The sequence below is a fragment of the Trachypithecus francoisi genome, unplaced genomic scaffold (genome assembly GCF_009764315.1).
Source record: "Trachypithecus francoisi isolate TF-2019V2 unplaced genomic scaffold, Tfra_2.0 Lachesis_group1, whole genome shotgun sequence".
Taxonomy (NCBI): domain Eukaryota; kingdom Metazoa; phylum Chordata; class Mammalia; order Primates; family Cercopithecidae; genus Trachypithecus; species Trachypithecus francoisi.
The window spans coordinates 114,908,107-114,933,666 of record NW_022681454.1 but is presented as its reverse complement, the minus strand read 5'-3'; the positions used below and the strand labels follow the sequence as shown (position 1 = coordinate 114,933,666).

At 35.8% G+C, this 25,560-nt stretch overlaps 1 protein-coding gene across 2 annotated transcripts in view; it reads right to left on the bottom strand.

Moving 5' to 3' along the window:
- Positions 1-534: 534 nt before the first annotated feature.
- NDST3 (N-deacetylase and N-sulfotransferase 3) overlaps positions 535-25,560 on the bottom strand; it is a 220,485-nt gene continuing 195,459 nt past the window's right edge. The window contains exons 10-14 of one of the 2 annotated variants that reach the window (XM_033215108.1): positions 21,934-22,108; positions 18,546-18,716; positions 17,094-17,203; positions 5,602-5,704; positions 535-3,579 (exon numbers count right to left, since the gene is read on the bottom strand). In XM_033215108.1, the coding sequence (XP_033070999.1) occupies positions 3,460-3,579; positions 5,602-5,704; positions 17,094-17,203; positions 18,546-18,716; positions 21,934-22,108 (679 nt within the window). In that variant the 3' untranslated portion in view covers positions 535-3,459. The remainder of the gene's footprint in view (positions 3,580-5,601; positions 5,705-17,093; positions 17,204-18,545; positions 18,717-21,933; positions 22,109-25,560) is intronic. The other variant, XM_033215109.1, reaches the window with a different exon arrangement.

Here is a 25,560-nt window from a genome sequence, read left to right as displayed (position 1 = left end):
ATTGGAAGAGAGAAAAGAAAATTTGTGGAGAATGAAGATAAATGGCTAACTTTAGACTCCCCAAATCCCCCTCCCTCCTTTTTTTGCAGAGATTGTTTTGCTAGATTTTTAAAAAAGAGAGACAAACACCTTTTAAAACTCTGAAGAAAGAAATGGGCCCATTGGTGTGGAGCAGAACAGAATACTGGGAGTAAGAAATGCTACAATCATTCCTGTCCTCAAGTCCATTCAGTAACAGCTGTGTGATTCTCTTATTCTCTTATTCTAGGGTCCCATAAATGACCTAGGAGCTGCGTTATATTTATTAGAAGTAAAAAAAAATCACTATAAGTAACATATAAATTTAGGAAGAGAAGGATCTGTGAAAGGTTTTATAAATATAGGATGGATATATATCCTACTTGAAAGCTTTCTATTCTTCCTTTTGAATTATGTTAGTGGTATCTATGTTCTGTAACCACCTCCCACTCACCCCCAGGCCAAAACAATGAAATACTTACTGATTCCCTAAAATCACCAGGTCCAAACTCTTCGTTTTCCTATCAGTTTATTGTTGTACATATGAGGTACCATGCTACTATCAGAATTATATCCAGGTTTTTTATTTTAAAAAACTCAGAGAAAAAAATGTTTCCAATAATTTTCATTCAATGTGAATGACAAGATTATAGCTATAAACATTGAAATAACCATTTCATTTCCTCCTGAGGAAGTTTCATATTTTAAACAATGAAAAAGGGAATTCTATACAAAGCTAGTTTTAACTCAAATTATCTCTCATTATTTTCTCATGTGTATTTATGTTACTTTCAGATTAGCATATTAACTAGTTGGAGTACATAATGTGGAAAGTATGCATGTCCTCTAGAATTTGATGCTGTCTTCAAGACACATTGAGTGGTCAAAAATCCTTTCACAGGTTTGCTGCTCTAGCTAGCATAATACATGTACTTGTGAATGAATAAATTTTGGTAAGATCTCTTCCTTTTTCTCCTGTCTTTATACGAACATGGAGTATGTTTTTGACATCTATTTAAAAGGATGAGGTGTTCCATCAACTCTATTTACCTAAACAAAATTTGCCATTGGCAGCTTTGCTTAGCAGTTCAAATGTACATCTTACCATTAAAGCATAAATGTATCAGTTTTTCTTTTCTTTTTTTTTTTTTATTAGAATAACTGTTGTTGCCAAATGAAAACATGACACTGTATATAACTGCTGGGGCCTATTCTCATTATGGTTAACCTGCCTAAGCCAGTTTTCTTAAGTTGGTGGAGATGGAAGACTATAGTAATTTTCCCAGCATGTCTGGCATGTGCTGCTATAAAAGAGACAGCAGTAAGCATGAAAACTGTGTTTCCCATATTTGTCCAAATGACTTTGATTTTGCTTTTAGAGTCAAGAGTCTTAAAAACTGGTGATTTTTCCAATTCTTTCTGCTAATAGTATATTTAAAAATTAGCATATTCTTTAGTTACATAAAACTTTTAAAAAGTTAGTAATTATAATGTACATTTAAACATTTATAGTAAGTAGATCTCACAATTTGTTTTCTAATTAGTAATTGATAGTTTTACCCATTATAATGACAATGAAAATATTTTTACTATAGATTGTCCTCTCATTTTTTTCTAATCATAGCTTTGATAATATTTTATGAAGGCTTATAATCATAGCAGGGAATTAATTTACTACTTAAATTTTATGTATATGTACAGTACATTTAAAAATTAAGTAGTCTGGGCATGGTGGCTCACGCTTGTAATCCCAGCACTTTGAGATGCCAAGGTGGGTGGATCATGAGGTCAGGAGTTCAAGACCAGCCTGGTCAACATGGTGAAACCCTGTCGCTACTAAAAATACAACAATTACCCAGGTGTGGTGGTGCGTGGCTGTAATCCCAGCTACTCAGGAGGCTGAGGCAGGAGAATCACTTGAACCCAGGAGGCGGAGGTTGCAGTGAGCCGAGATCACACCATTGCACTCCAACTTGGGTGACATAGCGAAACTCTGTCCCCGCCTCAAAAAAAAAAATTAGGTAAATGTTAACAGGACAATAAGTATGATATATTCTTTTCTTTTTTGAAAACTTTATTAACCATGTATATCATTTACAATTTAAATGTAAATATATTTCAAGAGCATAACTTGCTCATCTTTGTACTTCCTGCATTTAATTTAGTAGCTAATCCTTAATTGTACCTATGAACTGTTATCTTCCACCAGAGTGATGGGTGAAATATTTTCAAAAATGGGCCTCTGCTCTGCTTATGTTTCTTTGCCTTATATCAAAAGTATCACTGCAGACATTAGATTGCAAATAATATATTAATTTGTTTTTTGTTGTAAATCTTTACGTTACATAATTTTATTTTGAACTATCTGGGAAAATGGAAATTTTTGATGACCTAAATGTAAATAGTCTAATCACATCATCTAGGGAAACTGTTTTTAGTTTTCATTTAATAGGTTTTGTTTTGGGGAGCATTAAATAAAAGCTATTCATATTTAAAAGTCAACCTGTTTCTGGAGTTGACGCATACCTCAGACTCTAGGCATGCATTTCTGTAGCACTAGTGAGGACTACTGGGATCGATTCACAGCTTATAGCAAGTGGACATAGAAATCTCAATGATATGTCTTTAGACCTCTATAATTTCTCCCCTTCAGAGGATTCAGTCAGTACACTTTACATTGTTATTTACTGTTTTGGTGCACTCAGTGTGTTTCTATTTACCATCCAACAGCTTTACAGTATATATTTCAGTATAACAATTATGCTGTGATGGAAGAGTTAGTAATTTTTACATATATTCACTAGACCATGTATATGAAAAAATCACTTTTGCTATAGCACTTATCTTTTTTTTGGTGCAGATAAAGCTCATATATTATGTTTCTACTCTGATCTAGCACAAATTATAATTTACAATTATTTCTAAATACTTAAGTGAATTTAAATTTTGGCAAGCATTTTTCATGGGTGTTATGCTTTTGACATTTTATGCTACATTGTGAAGTTTATTTTGCTTCTTGTTTCATGGGACAGTTTATAGAATAAAAGAATAAGAAAACATTGTACAGGCAAACAGTGGTCTAAAAACCTACAGAGACACAATCTTAGTTGATATATAAAAGTGTAAATATTACTATGAAATGGAACAGTTCTGCATTTGTGTTTGATATTTATGTTGGTTGCAATTGACTTCCACATGAGTGCACAGTAGTCTACAATAATCCCACAGGCTCAGATATGAGTTAAGAGAAAGGCCACAGGCCTCAAGGCTTTAACACATTTTCTTTTTTTCTTATCATCCACATGCCAGCACATGGAAGAAACTTTGTTCTTTTTTCTCATTTGAAGAGGTATATTTTTCAACTGCCTTTTGGTAGCTTCTGGAAACTTTGGAAAAGGTGTGTTCTACATGGACGATGAAGTCTCGAGTTTTCTCTCAGTGCTATCTTACTTTCTGCAGCTCCTGTCTCAGCCAGGATGGCAGAGGCTGACCCAGTTTGTGCAGCAGCTTTGAGAGTTCCACATTGTGATCTCGATAGTAGCTTGACAGAAATGTCCTGCTCTAAGTGGAGAGGAGGAGAAAAAAGTACATTTTATTTTGTTTATTATATTTCATACACTTTGACTACGTTGAAATAAGTATCAAGTATACTAGATCTGGATTAAAATTTGTATTAGCATGCGGACTATTTATTTAGCACATCCTATGATATTTTACTGACGGTCTTGGGTACTGGCATTTTTCTTACTAGGAAGAGGCAAATGGCGTGGTGACAGTACTGCCCATTCTAATCCTTCCTACACATTTGTATTTTCAATGTGTAGGAGGACCTGTGAAGACCTCTTTACTCTTACCTCCTTTCTGGACATTATTTTCATGAAGTCAGCCACTCCCTTAAATAAACCCAATATGGAATACTCAGTAACCTTGTTGAGAAGAAATGATATCCTGAAAAGTTGTGTTTTTCTTATCTTTCTCTACCACCAAATTTAATAAGGTCTGTGTTAGACCAGAGTAAAATAAAATGCTAAGAAAGCTATTCAGCAGTGTCTCTTAAACAGTTTAGCTTTAATAAATGTACAGGGAAATAGCTTTGACATAAATGCAGATGATATATTTTATATTACTTTCTTGAAATACTACAGAAATTGTATGTCAATTTCTTTTGGGAAAAGAAGGATTGTTTTCAAAGTGCTCTGAAGGTATATTTTAATAATCAGCCAAAGAAAATTGGAGTTCTGAAATTGCAGTTTGTTCATTAAAACAACAGAAACACCCCCCGCCTTCTGTATATGATTTAATTAAGAGTTTATTGAGGCCAGACCCTGCATCTATCAGGTCAGGCACAAAAAAATAGTCCTCAAGGTTTTGTTAGATAAAGTATTCAAATAGGTTTAGCCCACCTTAGGATCCTCAGACCATCTTAGGATTCTCAGTTAATGTAATGTATTAATTGTGGGGGAAAAGTCCCAAATCATATTTTAATTTCTGAGATCTAAAAAAATTTACAAATCAAAATCCACTTGCATGCTTATATTGAAACTATATACTAACTAGACTAATAATAAAAATATTATTAGTAAATCTTAATATATATCAAGTAAGCATCAAAGTAAAAATGCGGGGTATAGAAATGGAGAAAACTGTAGCATTAAGTGATTAATGCTACACTTAATCACTTAATCAGAGTGTCGCCATTCTGAACAGAATAAACAGGAAGTGCTGAATACATACTGCAAAGTGTGTGTCTACATTCCCCAAAGCCTAAGTTATCTGCTAGTAAGTTAGATGTTGGGAAATGTATTGCTTCTTTCCTTTATTACCATATTAACAGCTCAAAACTTAGTATAGTGTATCAGTAATTTATATTACTGCCCAGGGCACACTTACTACAACAGAATGATTCAGGCAGTGAAAAAAATATAATTTTTTTTTTTTTTTTGAGTTGGTGTTTCACTCTTGTTGCCCAGGCTGGAGCTCAATGGCGCAATCTGGGATCACTGCAACCTCCGCTTCCTGGGTTCAAGCGATCCTGCTGCCTCAGCCTCCTGAGTAGTTGGGATTACAGGCACCTGCCACCATGCCCAGCTAATTTTTTCTTTTGTATTTTTAGTAGAGATGGAGTTTCATCATGTTAGCCAGGCTGGTCTCGAACTCCTGACTTCAAGTGATCCACTCGGCCTCCCAAAGTACTGGGATTACAGGCGTGAGCCACCACACCGGCCAAAAATAGAAATCTTGGTCCTATTCTCACTTTTCAGTGAATATATTTCCTGTCTTGCTTTCAGTTAACATTTATGCTAAAATTTTTGTGCAGGTATCGTTCTTTTTGGAATAAGATATTATCTCTTTATTCTTTTTCAAAATGTCAAATTCTATTGTTTTCCTTTATTCTTGCATGACAGGTAATAATATATTGTGGGTAAAATCAAAACAAGCAACCTACCTGTACTGAAAATGAAATGGCATTTTTAAGTTTTAGAAAGGCTGAATTTTGACTTTAACTAGTTTTTTAAGAAAATAGATGATATTATTGGTTATCATTTTGCTGATTTAGTTTGTATTTTTAAGCTCTATGCTTACATCAGAGTCCATTGGAGGGTATTTTCTTCCTTTGCTCTTTCCAAGGCATTTTGTTTTACCTTCTTCCAGTAACTGACACCAGAAACCTTTGTGAGAATCAAACCTAAAAAAATAAAAAATACACACAAAAAGACCAGAAAATCATTTTTCAACCAATTTATATGATATAATGACCAATGCATAAATATTTTACTTGGATAGCAATCTATAACCAGAGAAACTGAATTCCTTTTTACTATATTCCTTTGCATAAAGTCTTTTGGCATATTTCTAAATTCTCAGTTCATCTGTCATATTTGTGAGTTTGCCAGGTTCCTACTAGAAAAACTGTCAGCAGGTCTCCTATTAATAGAAATTAATAAGGCTACTTCCTTCATCTGGAAGGAAAAAATGCATACATTTTCAATTTTTTTTTAGGGTCTAGAAACAAGTCATTCTTTTCCTTTGTAGCGTTTAAAAACAAGTCAGTCTTCATCCATGTCTATGAATTTAGATGCTACTTGTATCATACAACTAGAAGGTAATAGAAGAGAAAAGATTTCAGTATATCATGAAGTGATTACTTTTAGGATTCTCTAGCTATAATCCATTTAATTTTTTTCAGAGCTACTTTCTTCTTTTGGTATGAGCTTGTTTTAAAGTAATAGCACCTATAAATGAATTTTTTTTTTTTTTGAGACGAAGTCTCATTCTTGTTGCCCAGGCTGGAGTGCAATGGTGTGATGTCAGCTCACCGCAACCTCCGCCTCCCGGGTTCAAGCGATTTTCCTGCTTCAACCTCACAAGTAGCTGGAATTACAGGCATGCGCCACCACGCCCAGCTAAGTTTTGTATTTTCAGTAGAGACAGAGTTTCTCCATGTTGGTCAGGCTGGTCTTGAACTTCGGACCTCAAGTGATCCGCCTGCCTCGGCCTCCCAAAGTGCTAGACACCCAGCCTAAATGAACTTTTTATGCCATAATTATAATAAACATAATAATAGCACATTAAATATACGTTTTATCTTACCAAAATATTTCATATAACTCTCATTTGAAGTTTCATTCTAACACTTAAGGATATGATGTGAAGGATTCTTCCCATTTTATAGCATTTAGCATACTGTTTGGCTCTTGTAAACATTTGCCAAGTATTAGTTGAACACAAAATGAGAAAGGAGAAAATGCTTGTCAAGGTTTATCTCGTACTATACTTCAATATTCAAGTCATGACTCAAGTCTAGGCCCCCTGATTCTAGGTTGAGGGCCTTTTCTGTTTTACTGGTCTCCAAGTAGGTTTTATATTATTATTCACTGTAAATAAAGCACTAATTTGTATGCTCAGATATAAAAGTGAAAGTAATAGTCAGCAATGATAATTCTTTTATGTAGCTTTTGTTATTCAATAATTCTATCGCCATTTTTCTTCTCAATTAGAATTATTTCTTCAGATAACGTTTTTATTTTGCTTTTAATCTGTTCTACTTCTAGGAATGCTACTTCCAACACTTTACTTGCCATTACAATGTGAAAACCTGAAATACCTAGGGTGACAGTTAACAAAAAATATGTGCAATGACTGCACACTTAAAACTACAAAACGTTGTTAAGATAAATTTTAGAAAAAAAGGGATCTATACTATGCTCATAAATCAGAAGACTAGATATTTTAAAAATACCAAGTCTCTCCAAACTTATAGATTCAGTATGATTCCTATCAAAACTCCAGTGGACTATATTTTAAGTAGAAACAGAAAATTATTCTAAAGTTCATATAAAAATGTAAAGGAAGTAGACAAGCTAAAACAATTTGAAAACAAAGAGCAAAGCTGGAGATCTCGTACTATTTAATTTCAAGATTTACTGTAATTCTACAGTAATGAAGATTGTATGGTGTTGGCATCAGTGGACTGATGGATCAATGGAACAAAATGAAGAATTCAGAAATAAATCTACACATCTACAGTCAACTGATTTTCAAAAAATAGCTGTCAAGATAAGTCAATGGGAAAGGATTAGTCTTTTAAATTGCACAAGAAAAATTGGATATCTATATGAAAAAGCTGAACATTGACCCTTACCTCATGTTGTATATAAAAATTAACTTGAAATGTATTATTGAGCTAAATCTAAACTATAAAAATTTAGGCTAGAACTTATATCTAAAATTATAAAAATTCTGAAAGAAAACATAGGAAAAAAAAACCCAGACAATTTTGCAACCTTGGGTTAGGGAAAGATTTCTTAGGATGAACCATAAGGGAAAAATAACGACTATTTTGAATTTATCAAAATTTAAAATTTTGCACTCATAAAATTTTGCACTTAAGAAAATGAAAAGGGAAACCACAGACTGGGAGAAAACATTTGTAAAAAATATATCTAATGCAGAACTTGTATCCAGAATATATAACTCAATATAAAAGATAAAAATATCAATAAAAACTGGATAAAAGATTGGAACAGGCTGGGCACGATGGCTCATGCTGTAATCTCAGCACTTTGGGAGGCTGAGGAGGGCGGATCAGCTGTCGGGAGTTCGAGACCAGCCTGACCAACATGGAGAAACCCTGTCTCTACTAAAAATACAAAATTAGCCAGGCATGGTGGTGCATGCCTGTAATTCCAGCTACTCAGGAGGCTGAGGCAGGAGAATCACTTGAACCTGGGAGGCAGAGGTTGCTGTGAGCCAAGATGCACTCCAGCCTGGGCAACAAGAGTGAAACTCTGTCTCAAAAAAAAAAAAAAAAAAGATTGGAACAGACACTTCACCAAAGAACACATGAATGATCTATGAACAAATGAAAATTTGCTGAATCTATTCATCATTAAGGAAATACAAACACAAATTACAAATGAAATAGCACTGTACCCTCAGTAGAATAACTGATTTTAAAATATCCAGTGTTGGCAAAGACGTGGAACAAATAAAATGTTGGTAGAAATTAAAAATATTACAGCCTCTTTGTAAAGTTTCTTAGAAATTAAAATACAGAACTACTATATGACCCACCAATCCCATTTCCCATTTCCAGGTTTTTACTCAAAGGCAATGAAAATATATGTCCATACAACTGTTCACAGTAGCTTTGTTGGTGATAGCCAAAAAATGCAAATCACTCATGTCCATCAACCGGTGAAAGGATAAACAAATTGTAGTATATCCATAAAATGGAGTAATACATAACAATAATAAAGAATTGACTCCTGACAGATGTAGCAACATAGAGGAAACTCAAAAGCATTATGCTAAGTGAAAGAAAGTAGCTTGATGATTGTCAGGGGTCAAGGTGAGTAGAAAGTATTGACTACGGAGGAGCATGAGGAAACTTTTTGGGTTATATCTTTTTGTTCTATATCTTGATTCTGGTGGTACATACAACTGTATACATTTGTATTCTTTGAACTGCACAATTACAATGGATGATTATATATAAATTATACATTAACAAAGCACTTAAAATGATAGTATGATCTAATGTGTGTGTGTGGGTGTGTACGTGGGGGTGTACTCTATATGTAGTTAATCTTGTAGAATTTATAACTGTAGTCCTATGAAAATAATGCAAACCTAGATTTCTGCCTCTGTATGACTTTGTGTATTAGAGAGAATAATCACATTCCATTTATGTAAAGCTTGGTTTCTCATCATTATTAAAGCAATTGTGTCAGATTAGGGCACAACATTTTATGTTTTCATGCTGTTTATACTCTTGTTTGAATCAGTAAGGCAACTGAATAAATTAGTGTTATATACAGAATTACAAAGAGATCATTAATAAAGACCATATTATTTAAATAATCTGTACATGAAAGCCTTTGGGAAACACTAATACAACATTCCTGGAAGTCTGTGATTGATGTAATATTTTTCATTAACATTTTGCTCTCAGCAATTTTCCAAAATTGAATTCTGACTCATTTTAAGTATTCAAGTCATCAAAATTCAGAATCCAGACCAGCTATTTACTTTTCGCTAATATACCTTGCTGTAGATACGTAACTGGAACATACATATGCTGTGTATTGAAATGAGTAGTCTTCTGAGAGAAAGTTTTTCTAAGAAACACTGAACTCCACACATGCTAAAATCAAGAATCAAAAGAAAAATAGGTTTTTATCTCTGCTGATTAATTAGATCTTATGCAGCAGGTGTCACGCTGGGCTTTACTGAGAAAAAAAACTTTCTGTGTGTAGCTGGCACCTAGCCTAGGCATCTGTATGCATACACTCATAGGCAATGGTATAAATGTGTCAGGATGCAAATGAGAAGGAGAAGCTAGAAGGGAAAGCATGTTTATTTACCCAATGGCCCGAGGGACTGGATCTGGTCCTTCATAGAGAACCATCATAGATAGATGAAGGGACTGCTATTCATTGAAGGTCTTATGAGTTTGGGGCAGAAGTAATACTATTTCAGAGCCCAAATGAAGAAGTGTAATAATAGAAGATGGAGAAAATTGGCCTGGCGTGGTGGCTCACGCCTGTAATTCCGGCAGTTTGGGAGGCCGAGGCGGGTGGATCACGAGGTCAGGATATCGAGACCATCCTGGCTAACACAGTGAAACCCCGTGTCTACTAAAAATACAAAAAATTAGCCAGGCGTGGTGGTGGCAGGCGCCTGTAGTCCCAGCTACTCGGGAGACTGAGGCAGGAGAATGGCGTGAACCCGGGAGGCGGAGCTTGCAGTGAGCAGAGATTGTGCCACTGCACTCCAGCCTGGGCGACAGAGGGAGACTCCGTCTCAAAAAAATAAAAATAAAAATACGAAGATGGAGAAAATCTCTCCACATCTGTTCAGAAAGCAGCAGTGTTTCTGTGAAGTCTGGTGGAAGAGCAAGGAAACAATCTTTTTATGTAAGCACTGGCAACCATTATCATGGCTGGACCCCTCCTTTCAAGGCCTTCAGGCAGTGAACATTTTGGAGGAAGTGTTCATGTATTGTTTAGTGTTCGCTTCTATGGCTACCCTAACCTGGTGGTGGGGATACTTTGTTTATCATTGTGTCTCCAGAGTCATGCACGTAATAGTTATTCAATAAAATTTTGTTGATTTAAAGAGCAAAACAAGAATGGGTAAGAATGCTTCTTATGCTTGTATGGAATATCTTCTGGGGATGTTTAGAAACAACGGTAAAAGACTTGTAGGCAGGGGCACCAAGATTCAAGCTCTAAACAGTGACTTTTTTTTTTTTTTTCCTTTTTATTGAGTCGGAGTTTTGCCCTTTCGCCCAGGCTGGGGTGAAGTGGCATGATCTCGGCTCACTGCAACCCCGACCCCCCCGGGTTCAAGCAATTCTCCTGCCTCAGCCTCCTGAGTAGCTGGGGTTACAGGCATGCACCACCACGCCCGGCTAATTTTTGTACTTTTAGTAGAGATGGACTTTCACCATATTGGTTAGGCTGGTCTCGAACTCCTGACCTCAGGTGATCCACCCACCTTGGCCTCTTAAAGTGTTAGGATTACAGGCGTGAGCCAACTTGGCTGGCCGACATTTTTATATTAATGAAAACGTGACTTTATTTCTACCCTCGTGCAGGTTAATCGTACAAAACATTCAGATTACACTTAGAAGACTAAAGTGTGTCTGAAATGCCTTTACATGGAAAAACCATTTCTATGGGTGAATACTGAATTGAAAATAGCAATTCAGTAAATTTCAAAATCAAAATACCATCATTTATATTATTACTAATATAGGAGAGGCATAGCAGTTTTTAAAAATCAGTTCTTTTCTGGCAAACATGTTTCTTATTTAAGGAATCGTTTTACTGATATGTATTTTATTTTAACAACTTTTTTGAGGTATTATTTACATATTGTTAAATATACAATTCAGCACTATTTAGCAAATTTATATAGTTGTAGAATTATCACCACAATGTGGTTTTAGAACATTTCCACTATCCTTTCAAAACCTCTATTTTTGCAGCCCATTGCAGTCAATCCCTGCTGTCCTCCCTCGTTCCAGATAAAGTCTTTCTTTCTTTATTTCTTGTTTTTTTTTTTTTTTTAGACAGAGTTTCACTCTTGTTACCCAGGCTGGATTGCAATGGCGCGATCTTGGCTCACTGCAACCTCCGCCTCCCGGGTTCAAGCAATTCTCCTGCCTCAGCCTCTGGAGTAGCTGGAATTACAAGCATGCACCACCATGCCCAGCTAATTTTTGTATTTTTAGTAGAGATGGGTTTTCACCACATTGGCCAGGCTGGTCTCGAACTCCTGACCTCAGGTGATCTGCCTGCCTCGGCCTCCCAAAGTACTGGGATTACAGGAATGAGTCACCATGCCTGGCCCAGATAAATTCTTTCTAACTCTACATTTGTTTCTTTTCTGAACATTCCTTCCCCACCCCCACCCCTCAGTGTGGATATAACAAATCCATTCACCAGTTGAAGGACGTTTGTATTGTTTCTAGTTTTTAGCTATTATGAATAATGGTATAATAATTCCCTTATAAGCTTTTATGGCTTAGGTTTTCATTTATTCTGGGGTGGATTCTTAGAATGAAATTGGATTGTTGGGTAAGATGCTGTTTAGTTTTTAAGAAACTCCAAAACTGCTTTCCAAAGTGGCCACATATTATGCATTACCATGAGTAGTGTCTGAGGATTCCAGTTTCTCCACACATTTGCCAACATTTGCGATATGATTTGGCTCTGTGTCCCCACCCAAATCTCACCTTTGATTGTAATAATACCCACATGTCAAGGGCGGGACCAGGTGGAGGTAATTGAATCATTGGGGCAGTTTCACCTGTGATAGTGAGTAAGTTCTCATAAGATCTGATGGTTTTATAAGTATCTGGCATTTTCCCTGCGGGCACTCATTCTCTCTTCTGCCTCCTTGTGAAGAGTTGGCTTCTGCCATAACTGTAAGTTTCCTGAGCCTTCCCAACTATGTAAAACTGAGTCAATTAAACCTCTTTTCTTTCTTTCCCTTTTTTTCCTTCCCTCCCTCCCTCCCTTCCTCCCTCCCTCCCTTCCTTCTTTCCTTCCTTCCTTTCCTTCCTTCGTTTCTCTCTCTCTCTCTTTCTTTCTTCTCTCTCTTTTTTCTTTTCTTTTTTTTTTTTTTTTTGCGTTTCACTCTTGTTACCCAGGCTGGAGTGCAATGGCACGATCTTGGCTCACTGCAACCTCCACCTCCTGGGTTCAAGTGATTCTCCTGCCTCAGCCTCCCAAGTAACTGGGACTACAGGTGCCCGCCACCATGCCGGGCTAATTTTTTGAGTTTTTAGTAGAGATGGGGTTTCGCCATGTTGACCAGGCTGGTCTCGAATTCCTGACCTCAGGTGACCCATCTGCCACGGCCTTGCAAAGTGCTAGGATTACAGGTGTCAGCCACCCCACCTGGCCTAAATCTCTTTTCTTTTTAAATAACCCAGTCTCGGGTATTTCTTCATAGCAGCAGGAGAATGGACTAATATAGTAAATTGGTATTGTCTTTTGGATTATTGCCATTCTAATGGGTAATATAGTGGTATTTCAATGTATTTTAATTTGCATATCTTTATGAATACATATTTATGAAGAAAAGTGACATCCAGTGCATGTGGAGATGGATGTTATTCATAATAAAATCTGAGACAACTTCCATAGCTCATTTTAAGGTTCTAGTTCTTTTTAAGGAAGCACTTCCTGTTAATATGCTATTCACTATTAAAAATTCACAGTATTGTTTTTCTGTGGTTCTAACATCCTGTGCCAATATGAAGAGCTTAACAGGTTGGCAGTGTAGGTTCCAGAGATAATTGAGTTTCAATCCTGCCTCCTCAACTTACTTGCTGAGTGACTTTTGGCTTAACTTTCATGTGCCCCAGTTTTTTTAATCGGAAGAAAATGGAGCTAATTGTACCTATCACATTGTGTTTTATGAAGAGAGATAGATATATGGGACATGTAAATGTATATTTATTTTGAACTGTTACAACCACTTACAAATTTATCATAGAAATTAGAGTAGACAATTTTTTTCTTTTCCCTACTCAGCATTTCTAGGTGTTGTTTCATGACATCCAGAGAACCAACAGATTTTAGTTACTATGGCTACTATAATTTGCAAATAAGAAAGATTTAATTTAGTACGTTTGTACTCAAATGTATCTACAGTGGGTAGGAAAACAGTTCATGGGCAATATAAATTTGGTTGCCAAGGAAGTGATATTAAAGCTATTGAAGTCCTGATTTTCAAACAACTTCAGTCCTTCATGACTTAGCTAACCTTTATCCACAAAACAAACAAACAAATATACTCAACTCCCGGCTTTCAAATTCTCATTGCCCATTTATTGACATTTTCAAAGTAAATTAATACTAAAAATTCATATAGCATAGTCTGGTTTAATTCATCTTGACAAATAGGTTAACTGACTGAGCCATAAAGATGCCAGGTTCAGGTATTTAGCTAACTAGTATTTCTAAACATGAAGACACCTGTCATTGGCATTGATGGCTAGATATAATTGTGAATAGATGTATTCATGACAAAACTAAAAATCCATGTTTTTCATTTTAGTGTATACAAATTAGCACAATTCCATGCTAAGCATTATTTTTCCTGTCTTATTTCAAATGATTGCTTCAAAATACTATACAACACGTAACACAAAGCTAAAGTAATGTTAATATATCAATTCCATTTAGGGATTAAGGGTATGTGGAACAAGAGTTGTAAATTATAATTTACTTCATTGAATGAGAAAGTTCTTATTTATATTTTTAAAGCTTATTTTGCTTATTTCATTCACATGATCACTGAGAAAATCAGATTATTTAACATTAAATATATCATTTAACACCCATGATGACAGTACTTAGTCATTTTAAGACATCACGAATTCTTCAGTGACTTTGTATATCTTTAGAAGTCTTGAACGCTTTCTTTAGCACTTATGGAAAAGAATAAACAACAGTCTTGACAATGGGGGCTTATTGTGATTCTTCTTGAAAATAGTTTTGATGCTGAAATTTGCTATATGGAAGATAGTAAGTTTAGAGATCTCTTAAATTGGAATACTCTTTCACGCCAAGATTGCATAGTAAAACATTTGTATAGACCTTGCTTCATTCATTTATTCTACTATATGCAAAGCACTAGATTTATGTAGTTAGTTGAGAATTCATATTGGTTTGCAGTTTACTATATCCTTAGAGGTCTTCCAATGAGAAAAAAAATTTTTAAGCACCAGTGAGATAGTCGTCATTATCACCAGCAGGAAAATAAGAAGAAAAAATAAGAAGCAATAACAAAGTGTACAAAGTATACAAACTGGTATAAATGGCATTTCTGAGGATATATATTTTGTACCTCTAGTCAATATTTCCACAGCACTACAGAAACAGCTATCAGTGTAGTTACTCTAACAGGAGTAAGTAAATTGTGAAGACAGGTTTCAGATAAACAACTACAAAGGGCATGGGGTGAAGGATGATCAATTTAGACCCCAGACAATGACATGAAACTTCCAAATATCCTACAACTAGTGCACTGCCAGGTTTTACAAGTTGTGTCAGGCCAACTGATGACTGACAAGAAAATATAAAAAGAAATGGAATGGAAACACATTATCTCCACCTGCAGTGTGAGAGCCTGGGTGGCACTGCTGGAACAGAAACTGTGGTTTCAGGGACTACACATATCTTATCTTGCTATTTCACCCACTGAGCCCCCAACCAGGTTAGAGAATCATATAATCAGTAATTTTGCTAGATGCAGCCCAGATGCAAAGGGACCTACAGTTCTTTGTATATAGTATGTTGCTTTGATACTCTTTTAAGTTTACACTGCCTTTTCTCAGCAGTGGAGATGAATAAAAAGCTTGCTGCTGAGCTGGCTGCAGAGGGGACAAATACACAGCATGCAGGTCAAGGACCATCCCGTAAGAAAAAGCAACTCTGTCTTTATAGAATACTGTACTTTTTTTCTGAAATACAATGCTTTGCTACATACTCTATAAAAAAAAGACCCAAAGTTAACCTAACTTGAAATAGAAAACTGTTTAGAAAATAAAAGCTTTCTTTTCTAAGAGATACTTAAAAAGATATAGAACAGAAAATGGTCTTGAATTTTTAAGTGCAAAGTGAAATCACAAGGTCAAGTTGAATGTTAAATACTTAAGGCCAGTGTCTGTGTTAGTACTTGAACTAAGCTCTACAAAACTCTGACAGTACTCATAGTATAGAAAACACAGAGGTCAGAAGGTTAATAATAACAGCAAAGTATAAATGACTCTTAGGAAGGAAGCTCAAAACTGCAGAGTTCCACCTACTCCTTTGTCCTCTAAACCAAAATGCCTCCCTTACGTGTCTCTATATTTGATCATAGGAGATATAAGCAGTATTTGATGTTTTTCTGCTAATTTTTTTTTTAACTGCAAAGTTTGTTGAAAGGTAAAGGGAACCTGCCTCTCGCTTTCTAAATTGATATTGAAGAGTACAAAAAAAGGGAAAACTACTTGATCTGTGGAACTGAGTTTTATACTGAAAAATACAATGGAAAAATTCCATGATAGTCTTTTTCAGTTTTTTTTTTAAGGCTCAGTCCATCTAATTAAAAAAAAAAAAACAACTTATGGTGTGAGTCAGGTCCATGACCCAATCCAACTCAGTATCTTCCAGTTGCTCTACACTTGTGGTAGGAACAAATATAATTCTCCTAAATCTGATTGCCAGCCATTCCAAATGGACACAGTAAGATAGAGGTCTTCTTCAAAAATGCTAAGTGAAGCCCAGAGTCAGCACTAGGGTGAGATAAGAGGGCACCTAGGACACAGCACTCAGTCTCAGGCATGGGCACACCTCCGAGAGTAACTGCTTTCTTCAACCCTAGTGCCTTACTGGTCCCCAGTCATGAACCTTATAGAGTCAGTTACCTAAGAAAATCAGAGGAAACCAGCAAAAAAACATACAAACAAACAGAAAAATCAAACCAGTGCTTTAACTGCTGAGGACTCTGAAGGAGAGGTGACAGGGTCAAATGGTGGATAAAGACAAAGATGCAAAAAATAAAACATAAAAAAGAATGTTTGTTTTAAGAGCAATAATAGTACATTTCTCTCTGCTTATTCAACCACCTATGGACTATTTCTTGCTGTATGATATTGTTTCTGAAAATTACATAAATGAGAGAAGAGTCAGTTCCTAAACTACTTAGTTACTCACCTGTTCATACTTCCAAGAGGCCCCATATTGCCTGTTAAATAGGCTCAGGCTTTATGAACTTATTTCAGATAACTTCTTTTAAGGTTTGTGGTTTGTTTTAAGATTTACCACTGTTTTATTTCTCTACTTTCCTTTCAGGGAAATATTTGTACAATTAGGAATTAACAGAGGATTTAGGTTAGGACATTTCTTTGTCACACTGTTGAATTTTTTTTTTTTTGTGGTTAATGTCAAATTGAAAAATAACCAGGATATAAGGAACAGGTAACCTGACAGTTGTATGACCAAACTGCAATTTCTTTGAAATCAATTCCCTGCTGAAACGTCAATAAACTAATTAGAATATAAACTTACGTTAAAGCTTCTGAGTAATTATAATGAGGCGAGACTCCTAGAAACTTCTGTACTTCATCCATCACTGTAGCAGGATCAGTTCTCAATTGTTGCCCATCAATAATTAGCAACTAAATTATCAAATTAAAAAAATGCACATTGAAAAAAGACATGTAAACTGTACAATGAAAAATTTCTGCACTCTGAACTCATTCAGCGAGAGACACTGTCCTGAGTAAAATTGCATGCACTGGTGTTAGATAGAATCCAGGTCATCCTCATCAATGACCTGGAACCAGAAATCACACCAATTAAGTACACTCATGGTTTGCAATCTGAGAAGTCACACTATGAAAGCAAAAAAGGAAGCTGAAATACCAAGAGAGCTTAGAAATGTGACTAGAAAATCACAAATGGAAACCAACTTTCAAAACAGACAAAGCAATGATCCCATCATTCAAGCTGGGAAGTACAATAGAAAAGAAGAAAGGTTGTAATAAACTCAGATGTAATATGACAGAGAGCATGTCATTCCTCATGAATCCTTTCAGGAATAGCACTGTAAAAGTTGAAGAAATATTTTGATAATCCATGTGGAGAATAAGGTTAGACTCTCAGGAAACCTGAACGTGGACAAAGTTCCTCAAGAAACTAAGGAGGAGTTTCTTGTTACTCCAAGGAGGGTGGACCCAGCGAGATAAGAGGAGACCAGGATTAAAGGACACAAAGCTTGCAAAGTAGGTCTTGTCTATGCATACCTCTTCTCTGATATTTCTATTTAGCCTAGACCAGCATTGTTCAATAGAACTTTCTGTGATGATGGACATGTTCTATAGCTGCTGGGTCTAACATGTAGCTATCAAGCACTTAAAATGTGGCTAAAGCAACCGAGGAACTGAACTTTTCATTTTATTTGATTTTAATGTAAATTAAAATAGCCATATGTGGCAGTGGTCATCGTATTTGGACAGCATGGCTCTGGACTCACAGGCATATACCATCTTTGATGTGACTGGATTGCTTACACGATCCCATGAGGGCCTGGCTGATTTTGCAGTCTAGGTTGATGCCAGGCAGAAGAAATTCAAGGGACTGAGAAAAACATAGGACTTATAAAAAATTCAGGAAATAATGGCACTTAATTAAGCAAAACATTATTTGTCTTTTTTGGTTAAGAGGTTCTCTTTCAAACTTTATTCTCAGGAAAAGAATCAGGGATCTAAAGCTTTCGAAGCTTTTTACAATCAGGAAAGGTATGCACAGCAAATACAGCAGGGGAATTATCCTGAAATACTCTTAGAAAATTAAACAGTTTTTCTACTTCTGCCTATTTCTCTTTGCCACAGCCTCATTATTTACAACTAAAGAGGAAAAACTAGTAATAGTTTAACAAGTGAAAATTTTCTTATCCTTAAGGCAAAGTCATCAACTTAATGAGATTCTAACATGATGTAAATCCTTATTACTCCATACCTGAAATGGGGGGAAATAAACAAGCCATCTCTCAATGTGGCTGGCATACCACCCCGGGACCAAACATCTCTTCTGTAAGGCTCTGAGCTCCGAGGGTGCACGGGGCCCTGCTGAGATCACTTCGTAGAAGCTAAACTTCAGAGCTGCAGGGTCTTCATGTGATCGTTGATGCTATGATGAAAAGGTGGATGATTAAAATAATCTGAGCCATAGGCGTAAATAATTAAAAACCAATCTTTGTGACAAGTCTCAAAGCTAAAGAAAGAAGTGCCTCACTGCTGGAGAGTTATTTATTTTGAAATTAATAACTGATGAAAATGTTTGCTTGGAGCCTCCGGATTTGAAGTTATGATACTTATGGGAGTAAGTTTTGGAGAATTTATCTGGTAGAAGTTGAATTCTTATTGATAGGATTCCTTCACCAACATTACTGAGTTGTTTCTTTAGTGTACGTATTTTATTGTGAAAGTAAACTTTTGAAAACTGTGTTAATGGCCCCATTCCCGCTCATAAGCAAACCATGTATAGTGTCCAGTGAATATCCATAATAGACAAGCACTCTACTATCTCTGCCAAATAGTTTTGCTCCATCTAGTAATGCAGTTTTAGATTAGAAAAGGCCTATCAGCTCTTTTAAATGAAGAAAGTACTAGAAAGTCTGACATGCACATTATCTGAAATCCACAGCTTTTATCATACATTCCCTGGTATCTAAAAGCCAAGATTATTTTATCTAATGGTAACCTTTGCGGTGAATCAGAATCATTTATTGTGCAGAAAATGCAGAAAGTAGCAATCCAAATAGGAAAGTGTTTCATAATGGCTCAGGCTCAGGCCCATGGGTTTGAGGAAATCACCTTTTCTTTAAATTGGCCAATAAATATTCAGGCTTAGTGGTGAGTTGGTGGATGTTTACCACATCTAGTTGAATAGCAAATTTTCTGCAACTGAGATTCAAATCACTGGACTACAAACTCTGCTAGACTTTGTTAAGGCCTGCATTTTGCCACTGTGATTTATTTGTAATATTTAGGGCATTTTGTTAGCTTGCAGCCTTAAAGCCTTCTTTTTCTGTAAATTCTCTATTTTTCAGGGACGAAGTGGTTGCCAAACTCCAATTTTCTTCATTTTCTTGGAGTCAATTAAGGCTTATTTTTCTTTTCTCCAGATACTTAGTGGAAAAGGTAAAAGTTGCAAAATCAAATCAGGCAATTTGCAATTTGCTGTATGTTTTGATTTAAAAGATGGCTTCAGGTTTGGCATGAATGATTAGTATAGAATTGTGGATTTTTATGGATCTTAGCTTTCCAGGATGTCTCCACTCCCTATTATTCAGATTATTATAAAAATGCCTATCTAAGATTTCATCTGCTTTTTGTGACCTTTCCCCACTATGTTCCTGCCACAAAACCTTTTCCAACAATCTGTTCTTCCTCTTGTGAACTTCAACAACTGCTTTTGTTAAGTAACAAAAGGACTTAGTAATGAGCAACTTTATTCTCTAATATTGTAATTGTCAAGAACTTAGCTGTTTTAAATCAAATCAGTAAGAATGGAACATCCCACTCTTGTAGGGAGGATCTAAGCTATGTGGGTCACTTTAACACAGGGAAGCATTCATATATCCGGCCTACTTGCAGATTTCAGATTAGAGGTTTTCGTACATAGAACATTCTGCATTTGTCTTAACATTATCGTTTCCAAGAAAATAGGACCCTCAGTCTGCTTTTCAGCACTGACCTGATGATAACTCCTTTACATAGGTCTGCTTTGCACCTATGAAAACACTTCTTCATTTTAATTTTACCTAAATTTCTCTCCTTACATATCTTTCCCTTATTTAAGAAAGTGCCCCATGGTTCTGGTGTTTGGGCTTCTCTGCGACAGCCATGAATTAATCTGTCCTTTCCCAGCTGGTCTTTGTCAGGTGGGCTTTGTCGTTCTGAAGGAGTCTGTATGTCAATTGATTATTACTTTCTAATTTATATGCTTGTTTATACATATTTCTCCAATTAGGCTGAAAGCAATTTCAAGTATAGCATCACATTTATTTTTCAAATCACACTTAGAAAAAAACTTTGCATATGGTAGCACATTATTTGATGAATGGATAAACACATGAACAGCAGGAAAGCATTTTGTTAAATTGCAAACCTGAGAAATGAGAACTAAGGGTCCTAGAGACTAAAGACACTGACTCCATCAATTTTACTATGTTATTATGTTAATTTTGACTGCTGCTTATTGAACCCTTCCAACTGGTAGTTAAACTATCACCGAAACAAGTTTTAAAAGATTGTTTCCTATTTTTTGCAATGATTTATTAGAAGTATATTTGATATATATATTATTACTAGAGTTTGTTAAGTTATTTCAAAGTGAGCATTTCTGTGCAAGGTTCTAACCAACATCAGAAAACAATGGCAATGAGTATACAAGAAACATTTAGATGTGTTAGGATCTCAGGGATGTAGAATTTTTCTCTTTTCTTTTCTTTCTTTCTTGTTTTTTTTTTTTGAGATAGAGTCTCCCTCTGTCACCTAGGCTGTCGTACATGGTGCAATCACAGCTCACTCTGGTGATTGACTCATGGTGCAGCCCCAGCCCCCTAGGCTCAGGCGATCCTCCCAGTTTAGCCTTCCGAGTAGCTAGGACCACAGGTGTGTGCCGCCATGCCTGGCTAATTTTCTTTATTTGTAGAGACAGAGTCTCCCTATGTTGCCCAGGCTGGTCTTGAACTCCTGGGCTCAAACAACCTTCCCATCTTCCAAAATGCTTGGATTACAGGCGTGAGCCACCAAGCCCAGCCTAAAGATTCTTATATATATTAGTTTTGCCACTAAGCTGTTTCTTTAGTACAAGCAGTTGTTTAAGCTCTTTTAGAGCCAGGGTCAGCAGTCTGTGGCCTACTGCCTATTCAGTAAAGTTTTATTGGAACACAGGAATGCTTATGCATTAACATATTGTCTATGGCTGCTTTTGAAATAAAATGGTAGAGTTGCAACAGAGACTGTACAACCCTCAAAGCCTGAAATTGTTGCTATCTGACTCTTTATAGAGTACACATGTATCAGATGAAAAAATAATGATTTTAAATTATTACCTTTAAAATGCAGATATATAGAAGCAGAGATATAAAAAAGTACATAATATTTTGTTATATTTTAATTTAGTTTTTCTTATTGCATTAATACATTTTATTAAATGAAGTGATTAAGTTAATAAAATAAGGACAAAAACTTAATGGAGGAAATTTCTCAGTGGAAATCAAGAAAAACTTGTCCATTTTTCTGTAGATATCAAACAACTAGCAAATCTCTTTTGTGAAAACCTGATGTAGTGGGCATTGCTAAAAACAATGATTGGATTTTATTTGCATTTTCCTTACCTGGTACCAGGAGTATGCTCGGTCTGAAGGGTCAATGAGAATGGTGATAATCTTGGCTTTGGGAACTAGAGAAGCAGCTCTTTTAGGGGCTTCCTCTGAGTGGAAGTAATTGGCACTCTTCTCAAACAAAAAGTCAGTGGTGACATTAGATGGGACTGGGAAGAAATCCATATACCTAGAAAAGGAATATTTTTCTCAAAATAAGATTCTGGTTTATGCTCATATTCTGGTGACCAAAGATGTTAAAAGTGTCCCGCAAATTCATGTGTTTCCTAAACAAAAGCCTTTTTCTTTACAGCATTTGTCCTCTATAGTTAGCAAGAGAAAAATATCCAGAACACTAATAATGTGTTTGGAAGATGTTTTTCTAAGTATATTTTCTTTATGTTTTGCTTAATTTCAGGAAAAAATATAAGTGATAACAAACACGTAGACACAGAATGATCAAACTGCAACAGTGATCAAGCTAGCTATCTCAAATGTGTCTAAATGTAGAAACACTGTACAGAGAAAATTTCAAGTACTCAAAAAGAAAATTGTATTAAAACAGATGATATGTTCAGTTCAGACATTTTAAAAGGATTTAGAGAAAATATTTTTTACTTTATTGCAAGTGAAACAATTTCTTTTCCACAAATGTATTGTGCTGGTGTTATGTTTACTCACACAGTGTCAAAGATGCAGAGCATATCTGGTAAATATTGCTTATTTGCTTACTTTTTCTCATATAGAGCCACTTATGTCTCTCTTTAGTATAATTATAAGAGAAGTTTAAAAAGTTTGTATATTCCAAATATAAAATCCTAACAAATTTCCCAAGGTCATGTTCTATATCCTCACCGGTAGACAGAATTCAAATTACCAGCAGAATGAACACAGGGATATCTATAGGTTCAAGCACTGAAATGTAGCATTTCATTTAATGTTCCACCTGAATAAAAGTTGTCAAATACAACTAATTCAGCATATGATAAGAAATATTTCTGAAGCACTAAGGAACGTCTTTTAGAGGAAAAGGGCTTTTTTAGAGCGACTGTAAAAATATAGCTTCTAGGAATTCTTATATTTTATAATAATGGCCTCAGCCTCCATTGCCACCCCCTTCAATTCATAAGCCATTATCACACTGGGCTACCAAGACAAGGTAATTCAATAATTACTCAACAAAAAAGTCATTAATATTCATGAAATGACCTGTTTTTTACAGTGTCTTGTTTTCTTTTGACCAAAAGATCACATGAGATGTTGTTAGATTTTTGACTGAGATCATATCCTCAAACATGATAAAGCTTCTGGTAGAATTCCAGTTGTTAACATATTGCAAAGTTTAGCTGGTGCAACACAGTCATATCTTGAGATTCAGAGCAGTAAAGAAATCCTTTCATGTTGTCTGGAATTGGCTTGTTGGTGATATGTAATTCTGGCACCCTTTTAGGGAGAAAGAGATATACAAAAATTTCTGGAAGGTTTGATGTGCTATTTGTTCTGGTGTACATTCTATTTACAGAAAGTGCCAAATTTCAGGATACTTCTTATGTAGAAGCTCACACTGGTTCCAGGAGTGCTAAGATTATTTCAAGTGTCTAGTGGTATCTTATTTGGTCCAAGCTTGTCTCAAACCTGCTTGTTCTGAAAAAGGCTTCAAAAATCACAAAAAAGAGCAGAAATTTTAGCTTCTTAAACCTGCCCTACCTTGCTAGAAGTCTTTTATATCTGCAACAGTTTAGGCTTTGAAAACCTCCTCAAGCAAGTCTGGATCTTGGACCTATATGTGTTGATTTTGCCAGGCTCCAGGGGCTCATGGAGAGGGTAGGGCACAGCTCTTGTTTGCTTATATGTCCGCATCTTTCTAGTGTAGTGGCTGGCACTTACAGGCACTTGAAAGATGTTTGATGAACAGAGAAGCAAATAAAAGATTCATATTTTTAGTATAGGACCTGGAAGCTCCACAAATAGGCTCACATTTAGAGAATGTAAATTCAGGTTATTCAAAGAGTTAGTGAGCAAACTGGAAGTGTTTTAACAATGCGGAGGTTAAAAGCAAATGCCTCCCTTAAGGTTTTCTACTTCTATAAAACATAAAACTTCAGCATTTTCTTTTACCTGAAAAATGGAATGTTTTTTGCAATACTCCACATTTATTCATTTATTTGTTATTTGGGTTAACCCTGAGTATTTCTTACTTTTTTTTTTTTTTTTTTTGGAGACGGAGTCTCCTTCTGGCTGGAGTACAATGGCACCATCTCAGCTCACTACAACCTCTGCCTCCCAGGTTCAAGTGATTCTCCTGCTTCAGCCTCCTGAGTAGATGGAATTACAGGTGCCTACCAACATGTCCAGCTACTTTTTGTATTTTCAGTAGAGACGAGTTTTGCCACATTGACCAGGCTGGTCTCAAACTCCTGACCTCAGATGATCTGCCCGCCTCGGCCTCCCAAAGTGCTGGGATTACAGGGGTGAGCCTGTGTGCCCGGCCAGACTTTTTGTTCCTATCAGAGTACCTAGCCACATGATGATCAAAACATATTTTTGAAAAGTTTATGGAAAAAATTAAGAATAACTCTTGCAATAATTTTTTACCATAAATTTTTCAAAAATATGTTTTTTGAAAAAAAAGTCCTAGAGAATCCAATTATTGACAGGAATGTAATACTAATACATTCCTGTCCACCTCCAAAGCAGTTTTTATTCAGTCCTTTTAGTCCTGATGTTAACATCATTTTATTCTCTAATTATATACTGGCATATATATTTGAGTCAGTGGTCAAATACAGCTGAAGTAGTCGATGGTTTCTTTCTTTTCTTTTTTTGAGACAGGGTCTCACTCTGTCGCTTAGGCTGGAGTGCAGTAGTGCAATCACAGCTCACGGCAGCCTCAACCTCCATGGGCTCAGGTGATCCTCCCATGTCAGCCTCCCAAATTAGCTGAGACTACAGGTGCACACCACCATGCCTGGATAATTCTTGTATTTTTGGTAGAGATGGGGTCTTCCTATGTTGCTCAGGCTGGTCTCAAACTCCTGACTTCAAGTGATCCACCCACTTTAGCCTCCCAAAGTGCTGGGATTACAGATGTGAGCCACTGTGCCTGGCCACTGTTGATGGTTTCTTGATTTTCCAGTTGTTATTTAACACCACACAATTAATCAAAATATCAAACCCTGAATTGAAAAATTGGCAGTGAGATATATAACAATTAGAATATACTTAAATCCTAGTAGGTGCTCAAATTGTACTCAATCCATTCCTTTTCTTTTCTATTCTGACTTCTCATAAGCAGCTCCTCAGGGGGTTGATAATTATAAAATTGAGATCATGCAATCTGACAACAGATATATATGACTATGCTAAAATACATGCAAAATCTATTTAGCTGTAGAATTATTATAATTCACTCATTTATACCACTCTCTGTCCAGCATTACACCTTCATAGCAAGACCTTTAGATACATTTTATGGTTAACATTTTAGTTTGTACCATCTATCTCTACTACATGACTGTATTTTGTGTATTCTGACATTTTTACTTTTTAAATGTTTTCTTCAGATGGTTGATATATTTCTAATTTTGATTCAAAGGCAAAAATTAAATTCTGTGTATTGTTGATAGTTTTTTTATAGCTTTG